The sequence below is a fragment of the Jatropha curcas genome, chromosome 9 (assembly GCF_041381405.1).
Source record: "Jatropha curcas cultivar XTBG-Jc1 chromosome 9, XTBG_Jcur_1.0, whole genome shotgun sequence".
In the NCBI taxonomy this organism is placed as follows: Eukaryota; Viridiplantae; Streptophyta; class Magnoliopsida; order Malpighiales; family Euphorbiaceae; genus Jatropha; species Jatropha curcas.
In genome coordinates this window covers 5,321,900-5,339,237 of record NC_143159.1, presented here as the reverse complement: position 1 = coordinate 5,339,237, position 17,338 = coordinate 5,321,900, and the positions used below count along the sequence as shown (strand labels likewise).

Sequence of the window (17,338 nt, the reverse complement as noted above, 5' to 3'; positions counted from 1 at the left end):
TATGCGTTATCATTAGCTTAAAAAAATAAAATAAAACAAAATATGAGCGTTATTATTAACATCTATATTAATAACATATAATCATTTTCAACCTCGTTGAGTAACATTTTTCCTTAATATCTTTTTTCTTATTGAAGGTATTTTCATCTTTTCAATGAGCATTTAATAAAAAAAGATAAATTTGGAATGAAAAGACTTACTAGTTCAATAATTGCAAAACAGAGCCATTAGATGATGAATTTTTTTAAATAAGAGGTTCAGTAGTTAATTTTATCAAACTATCGGAACTAAATATTAAGTTTTCCGTTGCTCTCATTGGAAATATTAGTCTCGGCCCTTTAAACACGGCCCAATCCCAAGTAGGCCCACCATAGAGTGAAAATCATTTTGTTTTCTAAAGGATTTCCGCAATATAAATCGGGTTAATAGTCACAGTACAATCCCCATTATTTTTACAGCAGTTATTTTCTTGTTTAGCGATCGAAGCAGTGAATTTCACCGTATGGACCCCATCAAATACTCCGACTTGACGATTTCCTTCTCAGTTCCCGCCACTCCATCTCTCCGCTCGAAGCCTTAGATTATCTCGTTTCCTCTCCCTCGCCTTCAAAAATTATCCTGGGAACCAAACCGAAAGTTAGGGTTTCAGATGTCATTCTTTAAACCCTCCCTCTCCCAATTTAGCCCAAGCTCACCACCAAATTGACTAATTTCCCTCTGCCAGTTAAACAACCGGGTAAAAAATTGAATCTCCAGCCTAAGATTTTTTTTTTTGGGCACTTTGGTTTGTATTAGCTCTCGTAAATGCCATTTTTGTATTTGTGGAATGGCCAATTCCAGTCAAGATTTCTCTCAATTGAACATTTCGGAAGAGGAAAAGGACAAGCTTGTAGCGGAAGTGATACGATACGTGCTTTTTAAAACGCACCAGAACTCTGGGTGTCCGATCAAGAGGGATGAACTTACTCAGATAGTGACTAGAAATTACCACCAGCGATTGCTTCCTACTCTTGTCATTAATGAGGCCATAGCTAAGCTTTCCACCATATTTGGCTTCGAGTTGAGGGAGCTTCAAAGATCTCGTCCTTCCTCCACGAATCAGCAAAGTAAAGAAAAAAATGTTTCTTTTCTGTGAACTTTTTTTTCTAAGCAACTGTTACATTTCAAATAGCTATATTAGAACTGGTATAACATCAATGATCATATACTTGTGGGTTTGATATTGAATGTAGGGTTTATGATACAAAACGTGGAAGGAAATGTATGACTAATATTTCAATTTTGTTTCCAATGCAACCGTTGGCTGTAAGTAATTTGAAGTGGTTATATGCCATGAGCTTTTGTCACGATGGTAACCTTCCATCTAGTAGGTATAACTACTGTAAAAGCCTGTCAATCTCCACCTAGCCTACATATTTATTTTTATAACCATTACAAAAAAGTAAGGATTAGATTTCCTGAGTTGAATTCATGGGGCCATTTATAATTAGGATAGGTTACTCAGGAACATTGAATCCACTGTTATTTTGTTTGTATAGAGAAAGTATATTGGACCAAGCAATGAAAGGGACATTTGTTTCCCTCCCATGTCTAACGGTTATTTATTCGCATTAGCACAGTTTTCTCTTTTCATCTTTTTGTTGGATGTGGTTTTGGATCTAACCAAATTTCTTATGATGCATCATTTGCAGGTGTTGCTGATGCTAAATCATATGTTCTCATCAGTAACCTACCTGTAGATGTTTACAAGAAATATGTTGATGACGAAACCACAGCACATCTAACTGGTTTTACATTTGTGGTAATTAGTATTGTGCATCTTGCCGGAGGCAAAATCCCAGAGGGTCTGTTTCTAATCGGGCGATATAATTTGCAATTTTGTAGATACTAGACGATTCTAAGCTAAAATTTTGGTTGTTACATAACCTTTTTGTGCTACTGTCCTCTAACACGTACTGTTCACTCCTACTGTGCAGAACATCTTTGGCATCATTTGAGGCGGATGGGTTTACATGAAACTGATGAAAGCCATCCTGTTCTTGGAAACATTAAACAAGCATTGGAGACACTCGTCCAGCAAAGGTTAGAACTATGAGATGGCATGCATCGGTTATTATACAGCAATTCTATTGAAACAGTTTCTTTGTGCAGGTTCTGCTTTGTGTTAATAATCTTCACTTTTATGCAGATATTTGCAGAAGGACAAAGTTAACAGTCCTGAAGGTCATACTTTGTTTTATGAGCTTGCTGAGAGAGCTTTAGATGGCCCAGTTAATGACAGAATTAAAGAATACATATCACAGGTATTAATTTAGATATGAGCTTTACAGCTTGATGTTTCCTTTTTATGGTCATGATGCACATTGTAGTGTTTTTTCTTTATAAACGTAGTTCCTAGTTGAAGGACATGCAAGTACTGTAACTAATAGAACCCAAGAGTATGATAGTTCAAATACAACAACAACAATAACTACAACAACTATACCTTAATCCCAAATTAGTTGGGGTTGGCTATATGAATTTGTCTCCATTTTTTACTTTGTTCATAGTTAAATCTGCTTTAAGTGCCAAGTTACATAGATCTCTTGCTATGACTTCCCTTCATATTGTTCTAGGTTTACCTCTTCTCTGTTAGCACCGTCAACCACCAATGTATTACACTTACAAACTGGGGGCACGAGGGTCTACGTAAGATATGACCAAACCATCTTAGAGTTTCTAATGCTTGGAAAAGATTTATGTTAACAGTAAAACCATTCAACAAACTATAATATTTGAGATAGTGCTTTATAAATTATGGTATGATTTGGCATTTGAAAAATTGAAAGTGATGTTGGCAGATTGTGAACAAGGAAGTTGCCACTGTGGAACTTGAGTAATACTCTAGAGTCAACTCTTTAGCAACTAAGTGGAGGAAACTACAGTTCGATCTTCTTATCAAATGGGTTTCCCTACTTTGAGGACTGTTCTCATGCACATCAACTGTTTTTGCATTTTGGAGTAAAGGGTCTGAAGTCTGCTTCCTGTTTAGGAAGCTGGGAAATTTTTGCAAGAAATACCAGAGAGTAATTTGCATTGTGCATTCTTTTTTTTCTTTCTTTTCGTTTTGTTTTGCACACAACTTACTTGCATTGGAGTTGCAACATGGGTCCTGCATCACCCCCATTGAGTGGTTTGCTTGAAGTAACTTCTGACCCTGCATTCTATTACGTAGTGTTTGGAAGAAATGCACATGGAAATTCACACTTGCAAATGAATTTTACTGAAGAAATTCATTTGTTTAGTCAAATTCATTTGTAAATGAATTTTTATGTTTGGATCAGCAATAGAGTTTGTGCTAAATATATAACTTTACTAATTCGTGCGCTGAATTCATTAGCTAAAATAGCTTGTATTCTATTTAAGTTTAGATTCCTTTTGTAAATTCTGTCAATCATGGTAGAATTTAATCTAATCAAGTCCATAAAATCGAAATTGTAAGATTCCAAATAAGTTCTCATTTGTGGCAAACAAGAAATTTTGGATTTTAAAACAATTCCATAAAAATCGGTGGAATCATTTATAGCAAATGATATTATAATTAACTTCTGCAAGATTTTGTATAAATTTTAGGTACAGATGCAGAAAGCACTACGAATATCAATTTAATCCCCAAACTCAATATTGTATCTATTCAAATAATGAATGTAATACAAAATTTCAATTAAAATATTCTGTAAATGAATTATTGTAATCTCAAATTTGCTCACCTGGATATTATTACAGAATAAAATAATTACCAGACAATGTATTTGCAAGTTATTACATTCTTAGTGCATAAAATTGTAGAAAATGCAAAATTGACAATGCTAGTTTAATCAAACAGAGCAATTTTTCACCTAAAATGTATTGTTCGTGTACGCTTAAGCTATAATTGAAATAGTTGTGATTGGTAAGTAGTGAAATGTTACGGGGAAAAGGCGGGTTAAGGATCGGGTACTTGAATGCCATCTTTCGAGAATTTTAATACATAAGGTCGTGTGATATCCTCAAAAAAAAAAAAAAAAACAAGAACAGCAGGGCCACGTTTCCCTAATAAAATCACAGTGCAGCAACATTCTTTCATTCTTTTGCCTGTTTCTCAACTCCCAACGCTACCTTACAGTTACAGGTCCTAACAGGTAACAACCCATTCAAAATAATATATAACACCTTAGATTCAGCATCCGTGACAAAGTAGTCTTAAAACACTCGAACAGCTTGAATGAAAAGAACAATAAATAGGCAAGTGCACTGAGAAGTTTATCAATTTATATTTATACACAAATTGGATTTCAATTATTGCTTTAATGGCAAATAAATTGTATACTAAATCGGTTAAAAAATATGGACAAATGAGAAATGGGTACTACATCGTCAACATATTTCACATTGCCACAAACATTGGACCCAAATTAAACTACAGCCAGGGATGCCAAGATGATTCTGAACTGCCACTCCTTCCGAGTAGAACATGCAGCAAACTCTTTGCAGGAGTATCAAATACCTAGTCCTGACATTAGATAAAAGTTCAGCGACATTCACTAATCGGTGCACCCCTGCTGGTGCTTGCATCCCCTATTGACACTGTAGCAAGGGATTTGGAAGCCCATGCCCGGGCATTCATTGCTCCTTGTAAATTACTTTTCCTGCAAGGCTCCTTAAGAGAATTTAACACCTGTATTATCTGATTCAGATAGACCCGAGGATGCTCCAACAAGCTCCGCAATCTCATGTTCCGAAAGTGCCTTCCCCAGGCAAATTTAGCAAATACAAGCAGAGGAGGGAAAAAGAAATAAACCAATCTCAAGAGCACAAATGCAGTTGCGAAAGCCAAATAGGTTTCCTGTCTAAACAGATTTTCAGGAGATCTTGCCCATGAGAATGGGCAACTTTCTTGCTCATCGCTATCATGCTTTTCATGGTTTGATGGGTGTACAATTTTGTCTAGGGATCCTTTATGCAGCGATGCAGTCTCGATGCCTACAATCAAGAAGTCAATAACTAGCTCATTAGATCCTGAATGAGAAATATGCTTCAGTGGAAGCTATGTAAGGGAATAGCATATCCCACAAGAAAAGATTCACTGTCAATGCATTACTCTATGCAGTGCAGAATAGCACTGTTAACACTTATGATTTGCTAAATCATCTAAAACATAAAGAGGCAAAATATAGATATTGTTCTGGAAGAGTTCAAGGATAACAAGCTATATTTAATAAACAATTAACTATCAGGATGATGCTACTAGTTCCAACATAGTCAAATGGATGAGATAATGCGCTGAAACTAAGAAAAAAAGAAAGTATGCCGTAAAGAAGACTAGAATAATAGCCTTACCTGTAACATCAGTATAAAAAGCAACTAGAGAACCTAAAGTCCGGGAGCCATGATATCGATCACGCATAGTAGAATTAAAAATGTATAGAGTTGGAAATCCATGAACTCCATACTTTGAGAGTATACTGCAAAAAACAATTAATTTTATACTTAACAATCAACAAAATAAATTCACAAACTGGAAACAAACTGAAAAAAGCTATGAAGATACTCTTCCATTTACAAACCTTGGCCTAACAGATGATTCCTCAATTGCGAAATGTGGGATAGATGGATACAGAGAGGAAAGGAGGGAGAAGCTTGGTCTAAAATTCCTAGAGAAAGGGCACCATGATGCATAAAAGAGCACAGCTAAATATTTGTAGCCATTCTTGTGAACCATATTCAATGCCTTCTGCAACGAAACCTCATCACCCTTCACAGTAACAATCATAAAATTCAATAGAACTCTACAACCAATACAATGAAAAGAAAGCAAAAGCAACCTTGCACAATCTAAGGGTCATCAATATCCCATCCAGATAATAAACAAATAAAGCATCAGTGTCGTCCAGTACGTTCCTGCAATCACCTTAATATTTCACCAGAAGAATTTTCCCTCCCCACAACCATTTTCTATCCAGGTTCCACTGCTGATACACTACGAGTAGCAAAATTAGTCAAGCCCAAAAAGATAAACACTAGTCAGGGGCTCAAAGAGTAAATACTTTATAATGGGAAAGTATTATTTACAGATTCCCTCTGGCATGTGAAAACCAATTTTCATCAAGTCAAATGTTTTCTGTGAGACGATTGGTAACCGAAATATGCCTAGTAGGTTTACAAGCTATGTTATACTACATGTACACCATGAATCAGGTTTTTGTGCATAAATAAAATCAGACACATGATCCAATAATCCAAAAACAAAGGAAGATAAAAGCAAATAAAAAAAGCAACACGCAATTGATTATACCCATAAAAAACGAAATGTAAAAAAATAAATTCGACATACCTCGATAACACCAACGAAACCAGGAGATTCAGCAGTGTCATACACGATGCAGCTTCGATCTAGAAATCCAAAGATCGAATCTACAAGGGACTCTCTAGGGCACATTAAAACCCTACTAGGGTCTGCGGCGGCGGCGGATATTGGGCTCCACATCATCAAAAGCACAAAGAGAATTCCGATCCGCCTTAGCCAAACCCTAGCTCCCATCATTGAAAAACCCAAAAAAAAAAAAAAAAAAAAAAAAAAACAAAGCAAACACCCAGCCAAAAACTGAGAAGCAACTATAAATCAGGGTAGTGAAGAAAAGAATAGGAGAAGGGGAGAGGTAGATGAGCGAAACCGGCGCACTTTAGCGTCCATGGACAGCTCGTGTAAGAGGGAGGCAGGAAAAAATCATATTTATGGAAACAAAACAGACGTTTAAATATGATATTTCGGATTCTTAAAACAAATTTCAGAAAAAAAATTTTAATTTAAAATAAAATAAAATCAATAAATATTATAAGTCTGGTTAAGGAAGGAGGACGACGAAGTGAAAGGTGAAGATAACGAAGGGGACAAAAACGGTAGCGCTTTGGCCAGGTTTGCAATCGAACCGAGCGAGTCGCTGCGGTTGTATTCCTGTATTTGCAAAGTGCGTCAAGTCAACTTGCGCGTTGCATTAGGGTAGACTGTAAAGTGGTCTTCACACGGTCCCGAGGGAGCCACGTAATTTTGAAAAATATTTTGAGGTCACTGGATTTTTATAAAATTTATTTATTCGTCCTCACTATATATACAAATTGTTTGATAGTCCTTGAAGTCTCAAAAAACTGATAATTTTTCTGTTAATTATATACGAAAACACCTAAATCACTTCGAGCCAGAAAAAATATTACTTTTTCAACTGAAAGACTTAAGATTCAGAAGAAGGCATATATCAGGACTATGAAATAATTTATATAAACAGTATAAAAATCTAGGGGCTTTAAAAAGATTTTTCCATAATTTTATGATATTGTCTATATATAATTTAATTGTAGATTTTATTTTCAAAATAAAATAAAATATTTTTTATTGTTGTTCTATTGAATAGTTTTCGTTTTTTTTTTTTTTTTTTTTTTTTTTTTTGGAAAAGGAGTTTGTTTTTGTTTAGTTAAATTATGATGAAATGAGAATTTTATTAACAAAATTTTAAAATTTTTTTTGAAAAGAAAACTTTTCAATTTTTCATTTTTCACATCATCAAATAAAATGCTAAGTTTGTTTTCCTTTTCCTTAAATTTTATCTGCCATAATTCATAAATAAAAATTCATTAGAAATAACAAGTCAGTTATATATTTGATTAAATTATTATTGGATGAAGTTTGCCAATAATGAAATTTAGTTTCTTCTCTAAAAGGATAAAATTGAAAGGAAAATAATTTTATTCGACTATTTTTGTTAATTAACCAAAAAAGAATAAAGAAAATGTAATTATTTTAATTTGTTTAAAAAAAAATGTCATAATCATAAATTTATGATTTTGCCATTTATATTTGTGATATATAAATACAGTACTAATAAGATTAATAAATTTAGATAAAATAACAAGTTACAAAATCAATTTCTATGTATTATTCACCATTTAATTGATTTGAATGATATTTTAATAGAAAACAAATAGTGACAAAATTGTGTATTTATATTTATAAAGTCATGAGCATGCACTAAAAAATTTTAATTAATTAAGGTAAAATAATTGTCAACCACAATAAAATGAATAAACCACACGAAGTCAAGGTCATTCTAGTCATTTTATATGAATAGGGATATTTTCCTCTCGATGCTCTCCAATTTGGAGAGAATAGCTTTTTGTGGGCCCCAGGAGATTTTGGAGGAAATTTTCCTTACTCTCACTCACTTTCCAACAAGAGAAAGTAACTTTCTCTACTTATTTTCCACCCATATTTTCTTTCCTCCCATAAAATCCCTCCTACCCAAACACAATGTTAGGATTTGGTTTGCGAAAGTAAGTTTCTATGAGGGAAAATACTTAAGGAGACATAAAAAAGTCTGGTCCAAAACATTTTATAGCTTGTTATAAGGATTCTGACTGCCAGTCAATCTAATCCTATACAACTTTCTAATCCTGTAGTACAACGGTAGTTTGCTGATGGATGGATCCCGTTAATAGGGATTTTGCTTCAACTAATTCACATGACTCATTTATATTCAACACTTAAATTTAAGTGCTTATTATTAGTTTTGAAATTTTTTCATATTAATTGATAGTTGATTTCTACTTATTGTTTTACATTTAAATTTTATCAACGTCATAAAAATATTTGCTAATAAATTTTTTTTTTTTTTTGTTAGTCATTTTATTTATATTTATTTAAAATAAAACAAAGTGATCCCATTTACAATTCTATCCCATCTTCAATTCCATCCCATTTTCAATGATGCAAAGTGATCCCAATCAGTCCAACAATCCCAAGCCAGCTAAAGTAAAGAACGAAGATGAGAATGAAAATGATGGTGATCATAAAACCACCTCCAACAATTACTCTGCTGTCAAGGTTGATAAGTTAACTATTATATCTGGTTTTGGAAGTCTCATGGAATTGATCAAGAAGAAGAAGAAAAAAAATGAGGAAAAGAAGAAGGGATTTGTGCTTGCAGAGCAAAACGTGAAATGTGAATTTTTTTGGAAAAAAAACAATAATGTATAACGGATACAAACACCAAGTAGTTTATTTTTCAAAATTGAGGAATAAAATACTAATAACCTTTGACAAACTACATCAACAAGCTTATTTTCAATCTAGTTTAAGCAGTTGATAAACGAAAAACCTTGAAATCAAACATTGAAGCGAAGCCCACGTAACAAGAACTTCTAATGTCAACCTAATCCACCCATGTGATCATATGGACTAGCCACGTACCATATTTCCTCACCATAACAAGGTCTTTGGTTCAACCAGCTTGACTTGATCAAAAGCTTGTCAAACATGATTAAAAGAAAATATCAATGGCTTTAAGTTAAAAACAAAGGTCAAATCCCAAGTAACCACTTCCACAAAAGGGCAAAACCTTTCTATTACTTCAAGAAGATGATGACAGGTTAAAAGCCAAGAGATCAGAACCTCTATGCATATGATGGTAACAATAGTCATAATAACAGAGGTCTTCAAGGTGCCAACAATGAATAATAATGAATACATTAACTGCCCAAGTCACAAATATAATGAGGCAGATCAGAAGTGTTAGCACAAAACAAATTTCCTAATTAGTTGCAAAAGCCTACAAAGGTCATCTAATCCAAATCTATGCCCAATTCAGCCCTAATTAATTAGTCACCCAATTGCAGTGTTTGTTTCTCGCTTGTTATGGTAAAAATAGGACCTTCACAAGCTCAAAGGAATAGCCAAGAAAGAATTAATTGCCCTAAACTGATAAAAGAATAATGACCTCTGTCGACAAATAAAGCGCAGTCATAAGCCTTTTGCACGCTGCCTCAATAGGTCATAACCGTGTGCTGGACTAAATTGTCTGTAAAACATAGAAAGTGTAAGCAGTACTTGATCAGCATTCATTTTATAAGGATTAGAAGGAAAAAGAAATAATCAGAGCAAATTATGGAGAACAATGATCACTCCAGCTCAAATTGCATTACTTAAGACTGGGCCACCTCCACATGCACACAGGTGACATGTCAATATACATGTACAGAAAATTATTCCATGATACTAACTCCTTTCTTTTATTTTTTTTTTCCCTTACATTTGATTACTTTCATTAGCAAAATGATTTCAGCATGAGCTTTCACAAAACAGAAAGCATTTTTCAGGAAAGTGACAAGGGAACACAAAGAGATGATGAGAAAGAAATGTAATAGCAATATCACGTTTTGAATTTTAAAAAGAATTCAATATTCTACCAAAGATATGAATACCTTCAGAAAATTGCTGAAAACACACCAGCAGAAGGTCATTAGTCTTTTCTTAGAATAAACAATAAACTTAATACCTCAAAACTAATTCTGTCCAGACGAGATTGTCTTATCATAAAATGCTAGCATCATTTTCAGAAATGACATAGTAGTACTACTGATATGCATGGAAAGCTTAAGAACAACAATAAAAAAGTATGAGAACTAGCTATACAAAATACTATGATGTAATAGTAACAACAATTCAAACAGAAACAGCTGCATGGGTCTTTTAATTTAATCCTGCCAAGTAAAATGTCCCCCCACCTACCACCCAGTTCAACTATTCAAAGATAAACACATAAAGACTGCAAGAGAAACTTAGGAGCAAATGCAGCCAGAGAAAATCATGTTTAAATATAGAAGTTACCTAGTATGGAATCTTGTCCTCAACCTGGTTTTTTGGCATATTAGAAAATTTTCCTCAAGGTGCACAGATTGTGAAGGACAATCCATACTACATTAAATTGAATTGGCCAGAGAACTTGGCCTTGCAGGTTGCACATGTAAAACCCATTGAGCCTATTTGTGCTTCAGATTCAAGAGCCTCATAATGGAACTCATTTCTGCACCAGACACACAAAGCAGGAGTATGGCGCTTGCTTGCTATCTTTGGTAACAATGGCAAAGCTTCCTTCTCAAGCCAAACAGATGAATCAAGCCCTTGAGTGATCTCTGCATTATATGAAAAGACCTTGGATCCAACTGAATGAGAAGTCATAAAATTATATTCCATATTTTCCATGCCGCTTGATCTCACTCCATCAAAACCTGTTGTGCCATTAAACTTCTCTCCGAAAAGTTCACTTTCACCCTGTCCATCGAAGGATTGCATATCATAATCTCAGTCAAGTTTACTCACCAAGAGTGGTTTAACATGAGTTCTGAATCTAAATCGAGCTTTTCAAGCATTAATCCATTTCCAGTGAAGATTTTACCTCCTAACTAAATATTACAAACAAGGAACTATCCTTGAAAATATGCAATACAAACACAACATGCAAGCCCTAGTAAGAAACTATCCTTGAAAATATTTTGTTTAGATTTTACACAAACACGTGCAAGCATATAAATGCAAATGTTGGTGCAAAAGGCAAACAAAACACCGTCCCCATATGATGGTCAAAAACAATCAAGTACCAAGTAAATTATTTAACAAGTGTGCTGTGAATTGCAGGCAATCACAAACAATGATTACAAAACCTAAACAACACATGAAATTGAAAAGAAATCTAAAATTTGACACAACACGATCCAAATTAATTCATGATAATTGTGACTCAAATTGAATGCTTTCGAATATGAACATGAATTATGCCCAGAAAAACATGTCTCACTGCCTGGTGCAACACCTTACAACATTTGGCAATATCTTTTAATTGAGAATCATTTAACTTTAGTTGTTTTATGTAACCTTAGAATGGCATTTCTAATACCTTATCTGACATTACATCATACGTGGGAAAATAGCTTGATGAATGCACCAGTTGTGATGAAGTATCAGCAAAACTGCTAAGTGGGTCATTTTGTTCGTCAGTTCTCCACATAAACCCAGATAGAGCATTTTCATTTTGGGCATAGGTGCTGAAACCCATCAATGATTCTTTTTCCCTAGGATTTAAGTAATCCAATGCTGACTCCTCTTGGACTCTGCCTGTCAAATCCCTGGATGAATTATTTTCAACACTCCAGACTTGCTCACTCTTAGAGAGAGAAAGTAAGTTCTTTGCAGGACTTTTCTGCTCATTCAGAGTGCTGGTGTAAAGACCAGTTAAGTTATCTTCCACATCAAATTTCTGTTGATTCCCAGAAATAACAAGGGAAGAATCCTTGGAACAACTTTCTTGTGTGGTGCTTTTCACAACATCTACATGCTGTTCTGTGTGACTGTTGTCAAAAGCTATATTTGGACCAACATCGCATGAGCTTTTAAATTGCTTGTGTTTGTGCTGATCCATTATGATATATGAGACCTTATTCATGCTATTCTCATTATCGTGAGCGTGCCCATCGCAAGACGGTTCATGTAAACTACTTTCAGAAATTCTATCTTGCATAAGGTTTTTTGATGTGCCATTCAGGACTCCACCATCTTTTGAAGCAAATGTTAGCTCGTTGCTTGACCGAACTGGTAAGTTGTTGCAAGTTCTTTCTAGATCAATATCAGTAGCATGTCCTGCAACTACATCAACATCTTCACAACATTCACTGTTCTTAGAGAGCGGGACCTTGTTTTGATTAGGCACTGCCATTGTTGCATTAGATACCTTCATCGTAATATTTTCAGAACCAAATAAATTGAGCTGGATAACTTCAGATTCATTTTCTTGACAGTGTTTTTTTCTTGTGCATATCGAAGTCCCACTTGCATTATTTCCAAAAGAGCACATTTGCTCCTTCCATGACGGAACAACTGAGTGGCTTCCAGAAATATTCTCCAATTCACTAAGAATACCAGGATCCTCCATTGCTAGCATGTTATTGCTTTCAAGACAAATTTTTTGCGCACTATTCCTAGACATAACAGATTTGTCAAATTTGGACTTGTTCACTGTGCTAGTAAAAACTTGGTTCACCTTATCATTGGAAACACATGTTTTCTCACCTAAGGATGAAAGTAAACCCCCTTTAGAACCTCTATCATGTGTATTCTCCACCACAGTAGAGTTTGAAAGCAGGTGCGCATTATCCACAGGACCATTTTTTTGGTCAATACGAGATGGAATAACCAAAGAGCCTTCACAACTTCTTTGCTCCTTGATGTTGTTTGCAACATCCTCTTTTGCCAAGCAATCATTGCTGAAACCAGTTCTTAGCTTTTCTTTTCCAAGAAACACCTTTTCATCAATTTTCATGCCATTTATTGTGCTAGAAACAGATATATCCTTTGTGCCATCCACTTCTTTTTCCACAGAATTCAGGGAAAGTGAACAACTGTCAGAACCTCTCTCCTGACTATGATCCTCCTTCAAACTTGTGCATACCTGATCCTCATTGTTGTCAACTGCAAATGTTCGGTCCCTTCCAACAGCAGGAAGTGAACCTTCTTCCTGAGCGCCAAAAGTATTGATTGTGTCAGTAGCACACTGGAAAAAATTAGTTTCACCAGAAGGTTTAGGAATAGAATCATTCTCATTATATAATGAGGCTGATTCTGCACCCGGAAAAACATTAATTTCAACTGCAATAACATCATTAACTTCAGTCACCTTGTCTTCTTTATCATTGTTCATGCTATAAAACATATCTTGCTTATCACAACATGACTTAACAGTAGTATTTTCTTTTTCCTTGCCTTCCAGAAAGGCAGAGCTTATTACATCTTTGGTTTTGATGTCAGAATTTATTGCAATAGAACCCATATTGATTCTAATTGATTCTTGGATCTTTAAAACATCATGATAAGTTCCTACTGATTGAGGTACTGTGCTTCTTTGGATGGTCATTGCTCCACCTGAAGCTTCAATTCTCTTAAAATAATCTTTTATGTGGTTCCCAAGGTGACCATTATAGCGATGCCTTTCTTCAAAAGGTTTATGACAAAATTGACATTCATACTTCCCATTTTTTATTATGACCTCTTCATTCATAGCCATTGCATGTCTAAGCCTTTTGGGAGCCCTCTGATGAGAAGATAGCAGGTGCTGCAGCAAGTTATCTGGCTCGTCAAAAGCCATGGTGCATTTATGGCATTTATATTTCCCCACTGATTGGACTTGTTCAGGGATCCCTTCATTCACTGAGGAAGCTTGATTCTCGTGTTCGACAGATTTAGATGTAACAGGCAAAGCCAAACAGCAGGCAATATCATCCCCAGTCTTGTCAACTTTGAGGGTAACATCTGCAGCCTGAGGCATAGTTTGTGAATACAAACTTCACAGGGAAATAGAAATGCATAAAACAAGGACTTGAAGAAAAAAAGGAAAAAACTTACATTCTCAGAAGATATTCTGTCAGTCAACTGAAAATTGCCATCAATGTGACCAAAATTTGACTGGTTTGCATCTTGAAGCCCATATAAGGAAAGTAAATATGATGAAACTTCCTTGCAGGACATAAACTGCTGCCCGTTAGGGCTGGACATCTCATATTAGCAATGATAGGTATACACAACCAAGAAAATTAAAACTGAAAATTGGATCATATAAAAAAAAAAACCATGACAAAGGTCTGTGTCCCTAAAAAATTAAAATACTGTCAGGGAAAAATAGAGAGACAGCAATTCAGCTCCAATAAGACTTGTAAAAATAGACAAAAGACATAATATATCTTAACAGAATATCCTACAAAGTAGCAGCAAATCCATTATCAAAGAAATAATATTTCCCCTAGTCTTTCATATAAAGTCAAAATCAATTAACATCAAGATTCTAATAATAATTCTAAAGCAACCAGAAGTTTGTTCACATCACATGGTAAGTACAGAGTAACCAACTAATCCAGTATCAATCTGTTTGAAAATGCCCAGTTACTTGTACACTGAACTAGTGTAACGATTAAAATGTTTATTGCTTCCGTTGCTCTTTTTCTTTTTCTGTTTCCTACCAATAATGAGTTGATACAGATATTTATTGACTCAAATTTTTTACTGTCTTACATGGATTATTAAGATTCTTAAATAGGAAAATGCTCAACAAAATTTTGGTAAAATAAAAAAATAAAAAAAAAAAATCTCAAGACTTTTGATTCTTGATATTCATAAAATAACTTAAGACTTAATGTGTTGAATACTAACTTTACTTCCATTGAACATCAAACATGGGTTCCATGCAAGAAATCATGAAGTTATTAAAATTACCATTCAGATAAAAACAACTCCTGATTTCTGTCATTTTGAATAAATGAGATTGCTATTGGTCTCATATACTTCTTTGTGGCCTTAAATATGCCAATACGCATTAAGCAAACCATTAAGAGCAAGGAAACAAGGTCAATTTGATATTAGGGTAAGTAAATGCAAATCATAAACCAATTTTTTTCTGTCAAAACCTGTGAGAAATTGCTCAAATTGTAGTTCATAAAAAATATGCAGAAAGTAGAAGATAATATCTCTGACAGCACAAATGAAGTCTACTCAATATTCTGTCATAAAGAGTTTATGAAGTTAATGTGAAAAAGGTTGCAATTTGGCTCAATAGAGAGTAAGTAATTTCCAGCAGTGTAAGTGGCAGAATAATCAGTGTATCATATCCATGAGAAATAATCGGTAATTAACAAATCCATGAGGATAGTAATAAAAAGATAATGTCAGGTTAAGGATTTCTGTCCAGCATGCAACTGATACTTCTGATGTGATGTAATTACAGCATGGAGCAGAACTACACAAGACAGCAAGTATAATCATAATATGTTCCTTGTTCACTTTTATGTCAGATGTTGAACAAAGTGCTTAGATTATCTAGCCTTCACACAAGCCAGCAACAAAATCTCGTCATAGGAAACACATCAACACAACAATCAATTGCACCATGCATTTGGGCAAATAATTTACATTACCCAAAAAAAAAGTTAAAATGAAGCACAAAGTCTTAAAAAAATAGTCAAAAACCTTATGTATCTTCTACAAGCAATCCAGAAGTAACCAGCTTTCTTCTTAATGCAAAGCATGAGCTTCCACCCACTTGGCAAAACATTACCAAGCAAACTTGCATTTACAATTTTCTTCTTCCTCCTATTACTGACCCATTCTCCCTCCAACCCCTGCAAAAACCCTAACAACTGGTCCTCTGTATGCATTCCCATAGTTCTCCTGCTCAGCTCCTCCCAAAAGGGATCCTCCACACCCGCTAATGCTACAAAGTCCACCGCCATTCCGTTGCTATCCATCATCACCACCTCCCCCTTCTCTTTCGGCTTCTCTTTCTCCATCTCCATACTCAAATTATCATCCACAACAATTGTCTTTGTCTCAATTTGCTTACTCTCGTTCTCTATCGGATAATTGAGATTATTATTATTATTATTATTACCATAAAAATTACTCTCATTTTTCCTCGGCCTGCCCCTTTTCCTCTTTTTGGTGGTTGTAGAATCAGCATTGGCAATTCCAATGGACTGTTTAATCTCTGATTCACCGCTATAATCAGCAAAGCTCGTGATAGGAACATTTTGCAATGGCTCATTCCTTGTGGAAGGAAAATCAAGGAATTCCAAGGATTCATTGTATTGGATAGGAACAGAAACTAGGTTAATATCATTATCATTATTGTCCAAATTGGCACCAAACAAGGACTTGAGCAGAGATATAATTTGAGAATCCTCCTCATCTAGAACCTGTTCGGTTGTTTGATAGGGACCAGGAGTTCTAATCGAAGGAGAGGGAGAGAATTGCGGGTTGTTGCGATGAGCTAAGCGAAGGCGGGAAAAGGTCTGTTTGCGACTTCCAGCGGATTCATTAAAAATGGAACGATCGATTTTAGGGGTGGCGACATCGGTATCGTTTTGATAATGGTGAACAGAAGAGGAAGAAGAGCAACAGAGAGAAAGAGAGAGGAGCTCGGATTGAGAGAGGAGGTTGAGATCGATTAGAGGAAGGGATTCTGTGGGAAGGTGGTTGAGATTGCGGTGGTGGTTGGAGGCGGAGGAGTCGAAGGAGGCGGAGGCGGAGGCGGAGGCCATGACATGGAAGAAGGAGAGATTGAGAATTTCTGTTACGACGGAGAGAGTGGAAAGAGGAGAAAGATGCAAAGTGTAACTGTAGAGGTCGGAAGAGAAACAATCAAGTTGCTAATGGAGATTGGATTCTCGAGACCTCGTTGATCGTTGATATTTGGCACGGACTTCTACATTAATTTAACTGTTTAGTTAAACGGCGACGCTTCAGTTTTATAAATTTGGATCAACCTTTCGGAGCTGATAGCTGGGCCTTATATTTTTTGAAGCTGGAAATTGGGCCTAGGTTCAGCTCAGTCATAGTATTCTCAGATCTTTCTTTTCAGTACTAGTAGAACAAAATCATCCACACATAAGGGCCCCGTTTGGTATTATAATTTTTATTTGTCAAATTTTTTTTAAAAAAAATTATTATTTAAAT

The 17,338-nt window shown here is 35.1% G+C and overlaps 3 protein-coding genes across 5 annotated transcripts; 1 reads left to right on the top strand and 2 right to left on the bottom strand.

Moving 5' to 3' along the window:
- The first annotated feature begins 461 nt into the window (after positions 1 to 461).
- Positions 462 to 3,358, top strand: LOC105630619 (melanoma-associated antigen G1-like protein). 3 transcript variants are annotated; one of them, XM_089726129.1, is made up of 6 exons: positions 473 to 1,106; positions 1,692 to 1,844; positions 1,977 to 2,082; positions 2,189 to 2,303; positions 2,616 to 2,688; positions 2,841 to 3,358. In XM_089726129.1, exons 1-6 carry the CDS (start codon positions 827 to 829, stop codon positions 2,873 to 2,875), a joined length of 762 nt encoding a protein of 253 aa, XP_089582255.1. In that variant the 5' UTR covers positions 473 to 826; the 3' UTR covers positions 2,876 to 3,358. The 3 variants fall into 3 exon arrangements, with proteins under 3 accessions (XP_037497906.2, XP_089582255.1, XP_012067881.1); XM_037641978.2 differs by lacking the exon at positions 1,692 to 1,844 and having other exon boundaries at positions 462 to 1,106; XM_012212491.4 differs by lacking the exon at positions 2,616 to 2,688 and having other exon boundaries at positions 482 to 1,106.
- A 910-nt stretch (positions 3,359 to 4,268) lies between these two features.
- LOC105630620 (5'-adenylylsulfate reductase-like 4) lies at positions 4,269 to 6,944 on the bottom strand. Its single transcript, XM_012212492.4, has 4 exons — positions 6,353 to 6,944; positions 5,586 to 5,773; positions 5,359 to 5,483; positions 4,269 to 5,001 (listed from the first exon to the last, which is right to left on the bottom strand). The coding sequence occupies exons 1-4, from the start codon at positions 6,560 to 6,562 to the stop codon at positions 4,550 to 4,552; spliced, it is 975 nt and encodes a 324-aa protein (XP_012067882.3). The 5' UTR covers positions 6,563 to 6,944; the 3' UTR covers positions 4,269 to 4,549.
- Positions 6,945 to 9,381: 2,437 nt separating this feature from the next.
- Positions 9,382 to 17,079, bottom strand: LOC105630621 (uncharacterized). Its single transcript, XM_089726013.1, has 5 exons — positions 15,854 to 17,079; positions 14,240 to 14,381; positions 11,742 to 14,153; positions 10,676 to 11,119; positions 9,382 to 9,866 (listed from the first exon to the last, which is right to left on the bottom strand). The coding sequence occupies exons 1-4, from the start codon at positions 16,921 to 16,923 to the stop codon at positions 10,763 to 10,765; spliced, it is 3,981 nt and encodes a 1,326-aa protein (XP_089582139.1). The 5' UTR covers positions 16,924 to 17,079; the 3' UTR covers positions 9,382 to 9,866; positions 10,676 to 10,762.
- Positions 17,080 to 17,338: the final 259 nt, after the last annotated feature.